At 41.1% G+C, this 18,570-nt stretch overlaps 1 protein-coding gene across 4 annotated transcripts in view; it reads left to right on the top strand.

The window, feature by feature from the left end:
• Window positions 1–18,570, top strand: part of KCTD16 (potassium channel tetramerization domain containing 16) — a 234,618-nt gene that overhangs the window by 482 nt on the left and 215,566 nt on the right. The window contains exons 1-3 of one of the 4 annotated variants that reach the window (XM_070569326.1): window positions 230–640; window positions 908–992; window positions 1,367–2,517. In XM_070569326.1, coding sequence (XP_070425427.1) covers window positions 1,686–2,517 — 832 coding nt within the window. In that variant the 5' untranslated portion in view covers window positions 230–640; window positions 908–992; window positions 1,367–1,685. Of the gene's footprint in view, window positions 1–57; window positions 993–1,366; window positions 2,518–18,570 lie in introns of those variants that run through there. The other 3 variants (XM_070569325.1, XM_070569327.1, XM_070569328.1) reach the window with 3 other exon arrangements.

The following is an 18,570-nucleotide window of genomic DNA, read 5'->3' as shown; positions in this document are numbered from 1 at the left end:
AAAAATCACTCGTGTTTATCTCACCGCTGGGGGTGGGGGGCGGTTCTGGGGGATGGTGGCGGCGGCGGCGGCGGCGGTCTAAAAACAAGAAAAGGCAAAGCAAAGGCCCTCGGAAACTCCGGGCTCCGGGACAGGACCGGGAGGGAAGTGGCTGCGCGGCGCTGCGTCCGCGCCCCAACCCAGAGCGCCCGGGAGTCGCGTGCCCACGGCCGGAGCGCGGCGTCCCCGTGCCGTCTTGGCGACCTGTCACCGAGGAGGACGTGACTCGGAGCTGCCTCCGCTTTCTCCAAGCCATATTCCTTTAAGATGATGTAATAGTCATTTCCCTGGATGGTTTCTTGCCTGCACTGCTGAAACAACAGCCTCCGAACTGCACTGGGAACTGTGGAGCCACCCAGCTCCCAGAAGCCGGAGCCCGAGCCCCCCGCTGGCATCTCCGCTCTGCTGCGGCCACCAGCTCCCCCAGCTCCCACCTGGCTGGGAACATGGGAGTCGGTTTGCCCTTGTCGGCAGGTGGGGTGGCTACCTGGGACCCCAGCGGGGCACATCCGTCCTTCTTTCAGCTTCTGGGCTCTCTGAAAAGCTTCTAAGTCCCGGTACCTCTGGCAACTCTCTTCTGCTTTAAGGATTCTTTCTAAAGGTTTGATTTTTTTTTTTCTTTCCTGGAGAAGCTTTGGTTGAATATTTTTCTCTGTTTTGCTTCTTCAACCCAGCCACGTCTCATCGCGGTTTAACTTTTTGGTGACTTGTTTTAACTTGAGATTGGGAGTGAATACATACATACATACATACAAATATACATTTATATAAATATTTACATATATATATATAACATTATTTTCTAAGAGCACATCTCTGGCACTTTTCATTGATACCTCTGTCCTTTACCTCTTTGGGATTTGACAAGCTCCAGACTCAGGGTGGCTGTGGATTCTGACTGCTTTGCAAATGGGCATTTCTTCCCCAGAACTGGGTTTCCAGCACCCACTAAGGTAAGTTCCAAGGTTTATTGCTTTTCTTGTCCAGCTGGAAAAAAAAAAAAAGCGATCCCCTTTTAGAAGTGGAAAATTGCATATTCCTTTTTAATGCGGAAATACAAACAGAAGTGTTTTTAATACTAATTGCAGGAGACAGAGGTGTATGGATAAACGTGTAGACACAAAATAGCTTGAGAGAAGCTAAGATTTGGTTGAAGAATGGCTGAAATCAGTAGTTCCAGGGCTGCTTATGTAAAGTAATCTATCCCTCCCTCCCTCTCTCCCTCCCGTCGTCCCTCCCTCCCTCTCTCCCTCCCTCCTCTCTCCAGCGGTCTCTCTTTTTCTGACTCATGCTGGGTTTGAGGAAATAATTTTCTCTTTTCCTTCAGACAGACCTCTGAGTGACTGGAGCCCTGGCCTGCCTTGCCTCCCGAGCTTGGGGAAGATGGGACGGAGATGAGTGGATTATATTCCATGAAGTAATAGCTCACCACCAGTCAGGGTTTAAACTACTTTTGCAGCATCACCTCACCTGTGGACTTTTCTAAATTCTGCTTTCTTGGGGAAAAAACTAGCCTAAGAGGAGGTCGTTTTTAACAAGTTAGCATTCTTCTCCCTCCATTACAAGTTGATGCAAAATATAAGGCTGTGACTCCGTTGGATTGCACCTTCAGATCAAAATAGGAGGAGGAGAAGAAGAAAGGGACAATGGCTCTGAGTGGAAACTGTAGTCGTTACTATCCTCGAGAACAAGGGGCTGCAGTTCCCAACTCCTTCCCTGAGGTCGTGGAGCTGAATGTGGGGGGTCAAGTTTATTTTACTCGCCATTCCACGTTAATAAGCATCCCTCATTCCCTCCTGTGGAAAATGTTTTCCCCAAAGAGAGACACAGCTAATGATCTAGCCAAGGACTCTAAGGGAAGGTTTTTCATTGACAGAGATGGATTCTTGTTCCGTTATATTCTGGACTATCTCAGGGACAGGCAGGTGGTCCTGCCTGATCACTTTCCAGAAAGGGGAAGACTGAAAAGGGAAGCTGAGTACTTCCAGCTCCCAGACTTGGTCAAACTCCTGACCCCCGAGGAAATCAAGCAAAGCCCGGATGAATTCTGCCATAGTGACTTCGAAGATGCCTCCCAAGGAAGCGACACGAGAATCTGCCCCCCTTCCTCACTGCTCCCTGCCGATCGCAAGTGGGGTTTCATTACTGTGGGTTACAGGGGGTCCTGCACCATGGGCAGAGAGGGGCAGACAGATGCCAAGTTTCGGAGAGTTCCCCGGATTTTGGTTTGTGGAAGGATTTCCTTGGCAAAGGAGGTCTTTGGAGAAACTTTGAATGAGAGCAGAGACCCTGACCGAGCCCCAGAAAGATACACCTCCAGATTTTATCTCAAATTCAAGCATCTGGAAAGGGCTTTTGATATGTTATCAGAGTGTGGATTCCACATGGTGGCCTGTAACTCCTCCGTGACAGCATCTTTCCTTAACCAATACACAGATGACAAGATCTGGTCAAGCTACACTGAATACGTCTTCTACCGTAAGTACAAAGGGTTCTTTTTATTTTTTCGTGTGTATCGATTCTCTTCACAGATATATATGGTCTGCATGTTCAGCCAATGTCTAAGGAATGCTATTTTGGGATTCTTTTAACTCTTGAGGTATAGCTAGAGTATTTGAGGTTGTAATTCAGCTCTCCTGTCTTACCTAAGGCAACTTTCATTCGTTTTTCCAATGAAGTCATAGAATATTCAAAGGCCCCCAAAATCACAAATGCAAATGATATTGGTGTAGGAAATATGTGGAATGAAAACAGACATATATATCTGGTTGCTGGATATTGAATTGTTGAGATCAGTTGGGAGGTTAGCATCTGGCTGTTGGTCCCGGGAGGCTGGTAGACTCGGCGGGTGAAGTACCGCTGTCTGTTCTTTTAGCTGAACTTTGGGGTCTCTTAAGCTGGTTGCTGAAGACTTGCTTTCCTTCGAGGCTTTGAAAACACAAATGGATGTTGCACCGAATGACGTCGTCCTGGCTAGATGGCAGTATAGACTGACGAAAGACCCCTTCTCTCCCTCCCAAGTCTGAAATTTGCCTTTATGGGCTTTACAGATGTGCTGTGTGATTCGTTAGCATTTTGTACTGAGCCTTGAGCTGCACTGCAGACTTAATTAAGCTGAACTTCCTATAAGATCCGTCTAAAACGAACCAGATCCTGGAGAATTGTCAATCACGTGCAAACATCATCAGACAGTGGGGGTGATAGAATTACGGACATCAAAGGAAACCGGAGGGAAAAAAGGAAAGGAAACAATTGTCCTGAAGCTTTTTAAGTAAGGGTTTCTTGGAGCTCAGTTCATTTGCTTAAATGACGACTTGCTGTACAGATTGCCTTGCCTTAGCAAATGGCATTTTTCTAAATGAACTATAATCCATTGATCTCTGAAAGGGGAGCAATAAATCAGTCTGTAAAGTTTACTGCTGGATTTAACTGCTGATTTTCAACAGACCTGGGAGTTGGGGAAGTGAGTCCCATAAGAAATATGTTTCCAGTGTTAACATTTAATTTCCTCTATTCTTATTAAGGCAAATCCAGAAATTTGGGGGGTTAAAATGTCTACATTTCTTTAAACATAGAGTTACGATGGATTTCTTAGACTGATTTTTGCCGATAGTTGTGTTTATTCATTTGGAGATGGTGCTGGGCACTTGCTGAAGAGGGCCCTGGGAAACTGAGATGTTCTGCACTCGGTTATCACACCTTTGGTTTCTAGACGTGAAGACACATGGATTGTGTAGAAGGACAGCTGTGGAGAAAAATGAAATCAGCTATCAGTTCAGGAGCGTACTGATGTGTAATAACAAGCATTATTTGGTCCAATAACTCTGTCTGTGGCCTTTATCTATAATCTATATCTGCCTCTATGCTGGAGCTTAGTCGCCAGATACTGCTCTCTCCCTTCTGGTGAATTTCCCAGTGGAGCGATAAGGCTAGCTTTTGAGACTTCTGTAAAGGAATCTGACATTATCTGTGATTTTGTAGAACAAATATCTTCTCCTAACTTTTCGGAAAAATGGATCTTGGAGAGAGTTCAAATCTAGGATTGTGATATTTGCCTTGTTCTCCAATTTCTAACATTTGAAAACAGCATCTTAAGAAGCTTCAATTAAATGAATGAAAACGTATCAGCCGTACCTTCCAAAAAGGCCACACTGGATTTCTAAGCACTTGTCCATTTAAACGGGCCACAGAACCTGAAGTGTATTTGCCTACTAGCCCAGTGACATTTCTGTGTTTGTCAAAGACTCATCTGCTCATCTGTCTAACACTGTGTTCTCTTTTGGTTGTTCTGGACAAGCTCTGTTCTCCTGATCATGTAATTGCTTCCTTCCTTGTGGGATTGCTGAGAGCTTGCTGAGGAGCAGTTTACTCTCCATCACTCCATGGACAGGCTAGCACAACCACACAGTAGCGTCATATTGCACAACATATATATGGCATATGATATCCTTCCCCTTTGTACCCACCATCCAGAGCTAAGTGTTCACTCTTCCTCTGTCTTAGGACCAATAAAACTGACAGCTGGCTTTCTAGGGTGCATAATGGCTTCTGTGCAGCTGCTTAGCCATAATTATTTAATTAGAAGCTGCCAACTGTGCCTATATAAGCATTAATTCATCAAGCTGTTGTGCTGGGGTTAATGGGCCAAAACTATGGGAGGTGCTCTAAAGCAGGGAGTTGACTGCATGCAAAGATGCTCTCTGGAGACTGCTGGCCCTGCCGAACCTGGCCAAGGCCGCCAAGCACCAAGCAGAGGCATGCATTGTGGAGGACTCGAGGTACAGAGCTGCTGCTTGCCAGATTTGAAGGGGTAGCATGTGTCCAGGGAGTGCGCCCACATCCTCAAAAAACCAACCAACCAACCAAGAGACAAAAAGCGATGCTCTTTGAAGAGGAACTTAACCTTCTCCTAGGTTAAATATATATAGTCTAGGAGGAAGTTAAAAGTTATATATGTACATATATACTTGTTTATTTAGACAAACTCCTTAGACCCAAGAAATTAATTTCAAGCACTCAGACTCTTCCAGTAACCCAAGGATAATGCAGAGTCATTTTGTTTAGATCCATATCACAGTAAAAAAATTAACAGCGAGAAATTAATACATTGCATATGGTGATTGCCAGTGATGGGGAGAGACCCCTTCTTCCCATGTTTGCCTAATTTTCTTCCAAGTTTTCCAAGGGCAAATTGGGAGACTAAAATCTCCTCATCAGTTATTAACAAGTTAGATTCTTGCCTCATTTAATATTCGTGTAGACCTGGAATTGATGGTGAACATCAGATAGTTTTGGCTGAGTGTTTAGCTAAAGTCGAACTATGAACAATTGAAGTCAACAGGTGTTTGTAGGTGTTTACGCGGGTCGTAAGAAATGTGTTTGTCTACATTGCTTACACACCAAAATATGACATGTGAGATGCTATGGGTTATGATTCACTTAGCAGCAGCCAAGAAAGTGTGAGTGATGTAGGAGCATAGAAAAGAAATGACCGTCCTAGGATTGTCTCATAAAGTGTTTTAGATACATACTTTGTTTAAATTTGAAAACAATAAGAAGGTACCTTTCCTCCTTTCCCACCCAACAAGCTAAATAATTACCTGTCTTTTCAAGTGTTTCATAGACGGCAATATTCATAAACATCGGAGAATGCCTGTTGATTCACCTGTAAGTGAAATGGGAGCTAAGTAATTTGGAAAAGAGCGGTACTGATTTTGAACAACATACTCAGTAGCCACTCACACCATTTAGGAACAAAATCACAGGTGTATGGAAATAAATGAACCTCTTATTTAGAGCCGTCTTCCAACGCCTGAGAGAGTGGGAAGGTCTTTCTTGGTTGGAGAGAATTATGCACATTTCCTTAATCTGATGAGTGAGTTACTTCAGGCAAATGCCTGAAAGCACTCAGATTCAAAGGCATTTGCCTCTAATAAAACCGCGATAACGTGACCACAAGTAGGAAGTTTAATTCGTAGGATGCTTACTCTAAAAGCATACACTCTGAGTTCTGTGAATTATAGAAGAGACACCGCTCCATCACCTTTCCAACAAATTGCTACTGGGAGGTGCATTTTAGCCTTCTCTTCACTTCATTTCCTTAAACTGAAAGGGTTGTTTCCACAAAAGTCTCTAAATTGCTTTATGTACACAGTGTAGATCTTCAGGGCTGTGGATTGAAATGGGGTGTGCGGGAACAGTGGATCAGGAAATGATTTCTCACTTAAAATTCAGCTGCATGACCCTGTATTGGGAAGGAATATGTGGTTCAGGCCCCTGTGAATAACTTAGCCAATATTGACTTTAAAAGCTTCCATAAGAGGGTGTGTTTTTATAGGAAAACAGGTGGAAACGCATCTATCCTGAAATGATCCTAGCTCCTTTTTCTTGGTTACTCGAAAGATACCAATGATAACTTCAGTTTTTATTGCTCATAGAGATATGATGTTGGCACATTCAAAATGATGCAACGGAGCAGTCTAGTCAAAACTGTGAAGATTTGGTTTTACTACTGCATCTCCCCTTTCTGTGACTTTTTTCTGTCTTATCCACCTTAGATGTTCTCCTTTCCTCCTGTTTTAGTCATTCCTGCTTTCAAGTTTTTTCTCTCTATGCCAGAATTAAGACTTGTTGTCAGGAAAAATTCTGTTCTGTCATTATATTTAGAATACTTTCAAGACATGGTGTTACTTTTCTTAGGGGATTTTTTAAAATGAGAAACCTTTAATAGTTGTGCATCAGGTGACTTTGTATCTCGAAGGGTGTATTCTTAAGACTTGAAGCTCCTTAATTTATAATTTAAAAATATAGCACAATTAAAGTGTCAGGCTTTATCATGTAGTCAGTTTAGACCTGTGCTTGGGCAGCTGTTAGATGGTAGTAGTGACGACAAAAAACAGGGGTAGTAGATGTAAATTTTTTCTTCTTTCTTTAAGACGCTGTGCTCTGAGAATTGGGCTCAATATAACAGTGATACAAGCGTGGTAGTGAAATATTTTATTGTACTCTTTTCACTTTCATGCCAAACAAGATATGTTGCCTGAGCCCCATCCCTTATGGGAGGCGAGTAGAGTAGCTTCTTCCTAGGTCTGTGGCATCACGGGATGAATTTAGCAGCAAGAGAAATGTCAGTGTGTGGGCAGAAAGAGGAGGTCTCAGATTGCCCCCAAGTGCCTCGATATGTTAAAAAATATATATGGCTAGAAGGAGAAGACCAAATGTTCCTGACAGCCTAATGAGATTTGGATCTTATCAAACAAATTAGAAAGGGAAAAATCACTGAGAATATGCTACAAAGCTCCATTTGGAGCACCTCCAAATACGAGCCATGGAGAGGAGTGACTATGTATGGGAGAGAGTGCCAGTCCAATGCACAGAAAAAAGTTCTTCAGAACTTGACGGGTGAATGCTCAGTTTCTGCATCATAGCTGACAGTTGCTCTTTTTCTTTGGTCTTTGCTGTTACTTTCCTCCAATACCGCATTTCTTGGCAAGTCAGTTAAAAAAATTTTAGTACAGAAATTTTCAAATGCACCCAAATGTGGAGACACCTAGCTCCAATAATTAGAATGATCACACAAGGCCAATCTTGTTTTATATATATTCCTACCCATTTTTCCTCCTGTCTGCACTGGATCATTTTGAAGCAAATTTCAGGTGTCAGTCATTTCATTCATCCACAAATACTGTGCTATATGTTTCTAAAATAAAATGAATTAACATAACAATACCATTATCACATACAAAATTAATAGTTCTTTAATATTCCTAACGTGTAGTCAGTGTTCAAACTTTGACTTTCTCACAATATTTTTGTAAAGTTGGCTTGTTTGAATCAAGATCAAAATGACGTCCATCGCTTATATTTGTTTGCTATTTCTTTTCTTTTTCAAAATTAAAAAAACATTGCATGTAACTTATATGCAACAAAGTGGCAAAATGCATAGCTCTTTAAATCACTCCCTCTCTCCCTCTTTCTTTCTTTTTTTTCAATTTGTTTGTTTGAAGAAACCAAGTTGTTCGCCATGTCGAATGTCTGGCATTCTGGGTTTTTCTGATCTATGATATCTATGATGTCATCACCATAATTTTTTTCTGACCCCTATATTTTCTGTAAATTCGTTAGATCAAGTCTCTAGATTCTAGAGGCTCAGTCAGATTCAAGTTTGGTATTTCTGGCAAGAAATCTTCATAAGTGTTGACAAGTCCATTTTTAATTGACTTCGCCAGATTGAAATGCTGTGTGCTGTGGAGGCAAGGGAAGGGCATCTTTTATTGTTTGCTTTTTCATATTCATCATATGGATAAATAGCAATTGGGATCTGTTCTCTCTGTTGTCCAAGTTGATTCTGATAGTATGACAGGCAATAAGAGAGGCCCCTATTTTTCTTTCCAGTCATTTAAGAAGTATCTAGTATTTCACTGCTGTTCTTATCGTTAGACGGGGCTGCCATTAACGGTGCAGTGAGCTTACCAAGACGTGCACTGGGTCCTGTTGCCTGGGAAGAGGAATCATTTCACGTGGGAAAGTTTGCCTCCTGGCTGTTCTAATTTTGTATTCTTCCAACTGCGCTGAAGCTCCGCTGAACTCATCATGTGTGTTTCCCAAACATCTTCCCTCTCTTCGTATCTTATCTCAGTAAATGGCATCTTCCGCCACCCAGTTACCCAGGGAAGTCTGAAACCTGCGGGGCATGGCTGACTGTTCCTTTTCCCCGACCCCTTCCTGCGATCTGCCACAAGTCCTACTGGTTCTTCTCCTTCGTCTCCCTCAGGTTGTCCATTTCCTTCCATCTGCACTGCGGCTGCTCTGGCCTAGACACCGCCTGCTTTGCTTTACTAGCCTACTGCAAAGAGACTTAAATTGGGGCCGGCCCGCGGGCGCAGCAGTTAAATGCGCACGTTCTGCTCTGGTGGCCCGGAGTTCGCCGGTTTGAATCCCAGGTGTGGACATGGCATCACTTGGCAAGCCATGCTGTGGTAGGTGTCCCCCACAAAGTTGAGGAAGATGGGCATGGATGTTAGCTCAGGGCTGTCTTCCTCAGCAAAAAGAGGAGGATTGGCAGCAGATGTTAGCTCAGGGCTAATCTTCCTCAAAAAAAAAGAAGAAAAAATAAATTATGTGCATGCATAACTTTGACAAAAATAAAAGTGATAATTAAAAAAAAAAAGAGACTTAAATCATCCTCCCCACCCCACACGCGGTGTTGCCCCGTTTTCCCTGCTGCAAACATGGTGAGATTTCTAGAATGGGAGTCGGACCATGTCACTCCTCGGCTTAAAAGTTCTTCGTTGTATTATAACTGCTCTAATGGTTAAATACAAACTCCTTAATGTGAATTACAGCCCTTCCTGAAATGACTTCTGCTTCCCTTCCCAGTCTCTCCTGTAGCCATCTTGCCCCTTGCATATTAACCCCAGCTACACTCGATTTCTTTCAGTTCCTGAATGCTGTTATACACTTGCTTCTTCAGTTTTGTACACAATGTTCCCTCGGCCTGGAGCTCTGCCTCCACCTGCTTTGATTAACTAAATACTTCAGGTCCCAATCTAGAAGTTACTTTTTCTGGGAAGGCTTTCCTGCACCACTCTATCTAGATTAGACCACCCCTTGTCTTTGCCCCATAGGACCCTGTCTTCCTTTACCATGGCACAAATAATGCTGTATTATACTTGCTTATTTAACTGTCTCTCTGACGTTAGACTGTAAGTACTATGAAGATAAGAACTTTGTCTGTCACATTCATCATAATCCCTGGCAAAAAAATGTAGGTATTCCATAAATATTTCTCAAAAGAATGAAAAATAGGGCCTGGCCCTGTGGCTAAGTGGTTAAAAGTTCCATATGCTCTGCGTCAGTGGCGCGGGTTTGCAAGTTCGGATCCCAGGTATAGACTTACTCCACTCACCAACCACGCTGTGGAGGTGTCCATGTACAAAAAAATAGAGGAAGATTGGCACAGATGTTAGCTCAGGCTAATCTTCCTCAAGAAAAAAAAAGAATGAAATATAAATTTCAACTGCAGAGTTCTTTTATGGTCATAGATGCAACAGTCTTGCATATATCATTACATTATCTCTTAACAGAAGAACTGGAGAGCAGTGATGGTGTGATGGTGTTTTAAATAACGAAATGGTATTTCCTAACTTTCACTGAGTGCTTCAGGCACTGGGCTAAGCACTTTTATACGAATTGGAATTCTCACGGAAAGATGCTCTGCTCTTAGCACCTGCACAGAGATTCTAGCTCAAGGGAACCGAGAAAGACATTTACCAGCAGCAAAGTCTCCTGCGGTCTCCTTTTAGTTGATTCACCCAGGCAGGAACACATTGAAGCTGGGGTGGGGCCAGGGTTTAAGGAACAAGCAGGAGGGACTTAGGATTCAGAAAAATGCTGCAAAATTGAGAATATAGCCCCAATTGGAAAAGAACTCTACTAGAATGCAAGGTGTGCTGTGAGACTGCCCAGGTTCCTTCTTTACTTTCTTACTGCTAAAGCATTCCACTTCCTCCTTCCCCACCTTCCCATGAGTGTTCATGATCACTCCTTCATGTCAGAGGCAGCGCAACATGGTGCATCAGAGCCGGGGTTTGGGAGCCCAGACTGCTCGCCGTTGAATCCCTAGCTATTTGATCATTGGCTTTACTTTACTTCTATGACTCAGTTTCCTCACCTGTAAAATGGAGATGATAACAATAGTACTTTCCTTATTGAGTTGTTATGAGAATCAAGTGGGTTAATATGTATAAAGTGCTTGTGACAGTGCCTGGTACCCAGTTGATGCCATGAAAGTGTTAATAAATAATTGCAAAGACCTCTGGGAATGCCAGCATGGATATGACACAGGTGCTTCCTTTAAATAACTTCCCTGATTCTTTCTAACAGTTCCCTTGGATACTTTGCCTTGCCTGTTGATTCTATGCGTGTTAAAAAACAAACAAAAACATCTATAAGCCACTTTTTATAGGGAAATTCAAGCTATTTATTTTAATCAAGCCTCAATAAACATCAAAGTAAACCCCTCAAAAGGCTTCAAATTCTAGTAACTCTTCTCCGCTCTGGCTATTCCATAACAGAAATCAGTAATAGTGGTTTTTCTTCCCACCTTGCTTTCAACTTGTGGCTTTTCAGAACCTAGGATAATGTGTGGTGCAATGGGAAGTTAAGAACACAATTTAAATTATATATTCAATCACTGCAGAATTAGAATAAGCTTTTATGAATCTCAGCCTAGAGAATATTCTCCTTCATGGTGACAGAAAATGGTTATTGAGTAGGCCACTGACAACGGGAGCATTTAAATTGCTCCAGAAATGAAAACAAGACGTTTTGCTTCCCACCGTGAGTGGCTGTGCTATGTTGCGTGAACAGGAAATGAGTGCTAATAGGGGCTGCTACTATGTGACCCGTTCAAAAACTGCCCCTTGTGAAGAAATTCATACTCTCTACTTTTATGCATCAGTCCCATTCCAAAGCAGAAAGTTATAATCATTTCCTCCCTCTCCCCAATTTATGGAGACCTTTTATTCTGTGTATATCTGAAATAATGTGATTGTGAACTAGTTACACTGATGAAAATAGGAGGCACCCCGTTACACATAACTTGGTGACACATTTAAGAGACTTTCAGGCTGTTGTATATTGTGTGTTAGACAATATTATAGACTGTCCAGATCAACACTACTAGGCAACTAAGTAGAAAAAATGAGAGCTAGGCTCTGGTAATGGTGACTTTTCTGGAAAGGGGACCCTGGAGCAGCAGAAAAATAGTGACTGGGATAAGGGAAAAGGGGCATATGCATGTCAGGGTGTGGCAGAGACATAGAATTAAAACCAAGGGACTACTCTAGAAATGTGGCAGAGTTCTGAAAATACCCCAAACGGAAAAAGAGCAGGCCTACAACGCATAGCTCATTAAACGTTGGTCAGACATCATGGCTAATATTCTTATAGCTTGAGTATTGTTGCATCAGATGGAGAAATTTTCCTATAGGCAAGTGCCAGCAAATTTACACTGCAGGGCAAATGGAAAATAAGATTCAGTTTTCGTTAATTTGCTTTCTAGCCAGCTAGATGAAATATCTTTTTTTTCTTCAAACAGAGGGATACCTATGTAGAATTGTACAATTAGTCAAACTGCAACGAAATAGAAACGTGTTAATTCCTATTTGCATAATAAAAGTATGCTTTAGAAAATGAGCAGTGTTGCTTGAATTTTCTGGATAGATACTCCTGTGACACAGAGCAGGAATGATTGATAGTATAATATGTGAACTTTCAACTTTTTAAAGGCCATTTTTAGGCCTTTGGATGTCCGATAATGTGAAATAGTATTTGTTTGAAAAGACCTGATTGCTTCACACTTCCTGAGGACCTGCGTTACATAAAGTACCTTTTTTTTTAATAGGATTGTCGAGTTGAGGTGGGTAGGAAGTATCATATCTGTATGCAAACAATCAAGCTCCTGATTCACAAAGTCCTCGTGCTCCTGATTTTCCAGTGCTTCTCCACGGTCTGCCAGGGAAGTGCGTCACAGTGCACACAGACGTCATTGATTAGAAACTGCAGGCGCTTCAAACTTTCCCTCGTCTGCACCTTTCTACACGGTCAAAAAAAATGTATATATATATATTTGGCTTCTATATGCTCTCTCATGAGAACGTTGAGATCATTAGCAACCATTTCGTGTATGTTTATATGTATATATGTATATACGTATATATACACATATGGTGAAGTGTAACCTTGTTTTCTAGCAGATCTGGACATCCCTTCATCAGAATGACCTTCCTTAATAGGCAGATTTAGGGCTAGCCTCAGTTACTTGTACAGAATTCTGTTTGCTACCTTCTGGTCATATGGGTAAATGCCAGGTACTGTGACCTTGCTAGGCGTTTGCTTTTGTGTATGTTGGGTTCCTACACATCTCTGCAATGGTTGGCTCATACATTCCTTCTAGAAATATTTATTGAACACCTACTATGCACCTGAGACTGCATGCACTTCCAGGGATTCACCTGTGAACAAGAAGCATATGGTTGATGTTCTTATGGAGCATCTGGTTTAGAGGGAGGTTAGACTAGTCAATGGGCAATTTCAGTCTAGTATGATGGGGAAGTGTAAATTGATGTGAGAAGAGAGAGGGAGCTCCTAATCTGAACTTGAGATGTCAGGAAATTAAACCAGACTTTATATTAATGCTTAGAGAGAGAAAACGCTTAAATCTTTAACACATTTGTTGGCGTAAAGATACTAGCTGGCTGATGGAGTCATAAAAGTTATATCCTAGGATGGCTTAGGAGAACCTTAAGACCATTAGTAATCATTTCATTTCTCATTTAATTAGATTTTTTGCAGTGATGCTGTGTAAATGATTTCAGTTACTCCAGGAACAGTATCTTCCTTTTTAAACTCTTCAATTCTCTCTTCCATTCAAACATTTGTCCTGTGAAAGTATGTGTGCAAAGTTAGAAGTCAAATGATACTCTTAGACGACCAGTAATTGATTTTAAAGATACTTTGTAATTATATCTGTGGTCTCCTTTTGTAATGACTCTCAAAATCTTGTGTCATTATTATTATTTTAACTTTAAGTAAGGATTACTGATTTACCTTGTCAATCTCAAGCACAACTCCTTTTCAGTAACTACCACAGGGCTGAACACACAGGATGTGCTCAATAGGCTTTGTTGAATGAATCAGTTCATAACACCACATTTTAAAAAAGAAAATTTGTAATATAACATGAATGAACTTTTCCTCCAGCTTTACTTGATATTTACTTTTAACCATGAATGTCCCATATGAGTGACAGTGAAAAAACGGTTGAATACACTAACAGTGTCAGACCTATCTGGATAAAAACCTTACTTCTGGCTCTTCCTACCGGGGCATCCTGGGCTAGTGTCTTAACCTCTTTACACCTCAGAACATTCGTCTGTAAAAGGAGAACGAGGAGGCTTCTCTCATGGCAGTGTGGTGGGGATTAAGCCAAGGTCATGCTATCTTATTAGCTTGTATCATCCATAGCTAGACATTTACATCTCTAGGCTCCTTTAGTTCCTCTTACGAATAGGTATGTTGGACCAAGAAGAAGAAACTGAGAGAATATGCATCTGTCATTGCTGATCCTGCCCACTATGGAAACATGTCAAGCTGCTGCCACTGATTTCACTCTGGACTATTACTACACACACTTCATGACCTTAGAGAAAAGAAAAGCGCATCACAAACACAACTTCCTCTAGTTCTCTTTGGATGGTCACCTCTCCTGCCTCTTCTGAAGGCACTCGTCCATCCAAAGTGCTCCATCACACGGGCCTTTTGACAGTTCTTACAATAGATCACTCTTTTGCCCACCTCAAGACACTGCTCTTGTGTTTCCTCCCCTCAAAACACTCTTCCTTCCACTCCTCACCTTTCTAAGTCTTACTCATCTTTCAGAGTCAGGCTATAATGGATTTTCCTTGGAAAGACCTTCTGTTACCATCCCTCGTGAAGTAGCCAACGTCCTCCTCATTATTCTCTATGCAGCACTGTGTTTCCATCATAGCACTCTTTACATGCATAAATATTTGCTTGATTTGCTTGTTTATTCTCTCTCTCTGGAGACTGTAAGCTTCATGGGGGCAGGAGCTAGGAACTCTATTTGTCCTGCTCTCTTGCATCCCTAGCACCTGACACAGTGCCTGGTGCATAGTAGGAACTCAGTAAGTTATTTTTTTCTCTATCCTCCCCACCCCACCATGTAAAATTATAATAATAGGATCCCCTCTCCTGGTGAAGGCAATGGATGAGATATATATATATATGTGTAATCTCTGGCTAGTATAGTAGAAAGAAATGAGAGAAAAAAGAAAAGGGCAGTTTGAACCCTGAGAGAGAGGATAAAAGATGTGGACAGGAGTAGGGAACTGGCTTTCATAAGCCAGTTAACCTCTCCAACCTTCAGGTACCTCAGCTGTATAACAAGAACAGTGGACCTATTTAATTGCCTCATAGGACCCTGACCAGCAAATAATATGACAGATGTAAGTGACTATGTTGCTTGATTAGATGTCTCCTATTAAGGCAGATTTTCTTAGCTTAAGTGAACATCTAGAGAATGTCTTAAGCAAAGCTCATTTAAAAAGTTGTGTCTGCGTTTAGATACCAATGGTCAAGATAAGCAAAGAAGCTTTAATGGGCCCACAGCACCAGCCCTATTATTATATAATATTGAGTAGCATACAATCAAAGATTTGTTGGGTATGTTTTGGTCTCTTCTTCTTGTGTAATGATCATACACTTCTGGTGTAAAGGTACTGGCCAAATGGATAAAAACAAATCCCTTATTGAAACCCCGTAAACTGTAATGCTGAATGGGAGTCAGAGCATCCTGGGAGGTGGGGGGCTGTCATGATTTCATGGTTCAGTTTCCTCTTTGAATCTCAAGGCTTTAGGTAGAAGCCAAAATACAGAATCTTTTAAAGCGGTGCTGTTTTGATTGAAGTAGGAATTGGATGTAAGGTGTTCCTCCCTATCCCCTTGCTTCCTTTTTTCCTGGTGGCCTTTGGGGCAATTCAGGTTCTTACCTGTGTATTAACTTCTACTTCTTCTATTTTCATTTGACTTATGTTCAGTTCTTAGGACAAGTCTAAATGAATGATAGAGTGGAGAAAGGCAATTATTAGAAAAAGAGCAAAAATAAATTAATTTTGCCTCTATCTTTGGTGTATTACAGAGAAAGTGCCTTAATTATCCACTTTAAATTCTTTTGAAACAACACAAGCAATGGGAGTTGTTGCTATTGAAAGAAGGCATGGAAAATGGTCTTTACAACCAGTTTTATAAGCTTTCTATCTAGTAGTTTGGAATTGTTTTCTATATTGTGAATAAAGCCTAAGGTTATTATTTTATTCTATTAGATCAATATAATGTATATTTCCTTCACAGAACTTAAGGGACTGTGGTAAAATCCCTGGTTGAAATGGTGCTTTCTATCCTGACATGAACAATTAATTGCAAACAAAACGTTGTTTTTGGAGGTGTTTGCAAATAATCCCTTGTACCAGCCATATTCTTCTGTATAAAAACAGCAGGAACTCTTTCTTTTTATCATAGCTATATTTTCCTATTGTTTATAGTCTGTGATTTGCCTTGGTAATTTGCTTCCTTTTATGGGAAAGCAAGTTTTCTTCCAAACAACCAGATGCAATGTAATCAAATAATTGCTATCTTAATTTGCTGCTGAAGTCCTCCTGAGCAGATAGAAATAAAATATAGGTATGCAGTGGCTTATATTTAAGCTCTGAGATGTTGAAAATAGTCATAGCTATCCTTTATTGAACTCTATGTCAGGTATCATGTGAAGTGTTTCTCATTTAATCCTCATGAACCCTCTACTATGAGAAGCTGAGGCTCAGAGTTTAACTTGCTCAAGGTCACTGTTAGTGGCTGCCTCACAATTTCTGGATGGGGAAAATCTAGTTGTGTTAAGTTTGAGAAACGTTCACACGAAGAATGGGAATGATGGAGGACTGATGGAGATCAAGAGTGGGAGATGGGGCTGAACTTTAAAATCACACTCCTTACCACACGGAACCAAGTTACTGCCCTGTCATCTCATACTTGGTGCAAGCGAATTCAAGCCCCAGTTACCTGACTCCAGTCGGGCACTCTTCACTGTCATGGCCATACCATGGAAATTCCAGATGGCAGTGCGATCTTTTCTGAACTCCCCAAAGCAGCTGTTTAAGGGAACCACCTCCTAAGATGAGGTGAGAAGCCCACACACAGCCTCCAGTAGGGCCGGGGCTGCAGGAGGTGCTGGGCAGGGCTCACTTCCGTTTCTCTTTCGCCTTGAAATTCAAGCCTTATGAACACGATTTTCCCATGATGTGGCTTTAAAAAAATTAAACCAGATTGGGCTGAAATCTGCAAATCTGTCCTCAGTTACCCACACAGAACTTCTGGGATACAATCTCTTCTCCCAGTGACTCCTACACAGCATTATTTTTAAAGAATTTGATTTCGTAGGTACCACAGATATGAAAAGGCACAAGATTTCATAGTACAAAAGATGTCAAAAACGTTGTAAATGGGATGGGAAGAGTTTATCCTTGTCTTCCTCCACTCCACCAATACCTAAGCAAAAAAAAAAGTGTATATATGTATTTAAAATAAAAAATACAAAGGCATATTAGCAGAGTCTGGCTCTAGAATCAGCAGCAAACTGAGATGAGTGAGGAGGTCTTAAACAAGATTTATCCAGATGCCCTGGCAGGCGTTGTTGGCCCCCAAAGAAAGGCACATTTTGGCAGGAATCTGTGACTAACCAGATATTCTGTTTAAATCATAAAATATACTGAAAATGAGCTCCTCTTTTAGCAGCTTGCCTAGTTTTCAATTTGGGGAGAGTTACTTAAGAATATAATTTTGGTTTCAGTATTTTATGCTAGTAAGAATGTTCCTTTACCTTAGAAGCCATATACAACAGCAAGATTACAACCAAAACTAAAAAGGAAAATTGATTCTCGGTTTCAAAACCAATAGACCCTCCAGACCTCTTTTCATTCAGAATCTTGATGAAAATCCTAGAACCCTAGAGATGGGGAAGTATAGACTCTTGCTTTTCCCCATTTCGTATGGTTTTTGTTTGTCTCCATTTAACTGTTTACTCTTCTCTGAAATTAATTATAAATGCCCCTGATTGAGTGCAAATCACACAGCAGACACTGTAATAAGTGCTTTGTAGATATTACAGTGTTCTCTCTTCAGAATAACCTTAGGTGGTGAGGATTATTTTTTCCATTTTACAGATGAGAAAACTGAGACCTAGGGAGATCCTTGCCCAAATTCATAGCTAAATTATAAAATCAAATTCAGATTCCAGTCAAGTGTGTCTGACTCCCAAGACTGTAAATGCTTTTTAATTGCTAAGTTGCATTGGTTTGTCCAAAGAGTACAGGTCTTTATTAAGTGAAATATAGAAATTAGATGGTAGAACAGAAAGTGAGATCAAAAGAGGATTTTTTTTAAGATAGTAGAAGAAACAGCATATTTGTATGCTGATAGGAAGGATCCAGGGGTTAGGGAAGAATTGACAGTGTAGGAGAGAGAGCTGGAGTGATGTCCTTGAATAAGTGAGAGGGAATGGATTGAGTGCATAAAGAATTTATTCCTTGTTATGAGCCTTGTCAGTTCATCCATAGTAACAGGATGTATGAATATAGAATAGATATGTAATAGATACAGAAATAGTATATGTATACACACCTATATGTATATGTATGTGTCTGTATATATATATATACACAACAAATATTGATAGAATATACGAGTACAGACATGGTTGGTATGCTTTGGTGGAAGTTTGTCGATGCTCCCTTTGGATTGCTTCTATCTGCTCAGTAAAATAAGAAGCTGAAAGACTGTGGATGGGGAAGGAAGTATTTGAGGTTTGAAGAGAGAAAAGACAGTATAAAATAGTTATCTAGGACTGTGGGAGATTGAATGAACTAGGGAAATATATTATTGACTAGCAGCATTAAA

This window comes from Equus przewalskii, chromosome 13 (assembly GCF_037783145.1).
Source record: "Equus przewalskii isolate Varuska chromosome 13, EquPr2, whole genome shotgun sequence".
NCBI lineage: Eukaryota > Metazoa > Chordata > Mammalia > Perissodactyla > Equidae > Equus > Equus przewalskii.
Note: the sequence above shows the minus strand (reverse complement) of the source record. Positions and strands in the feature narration are given on the sequence as shown.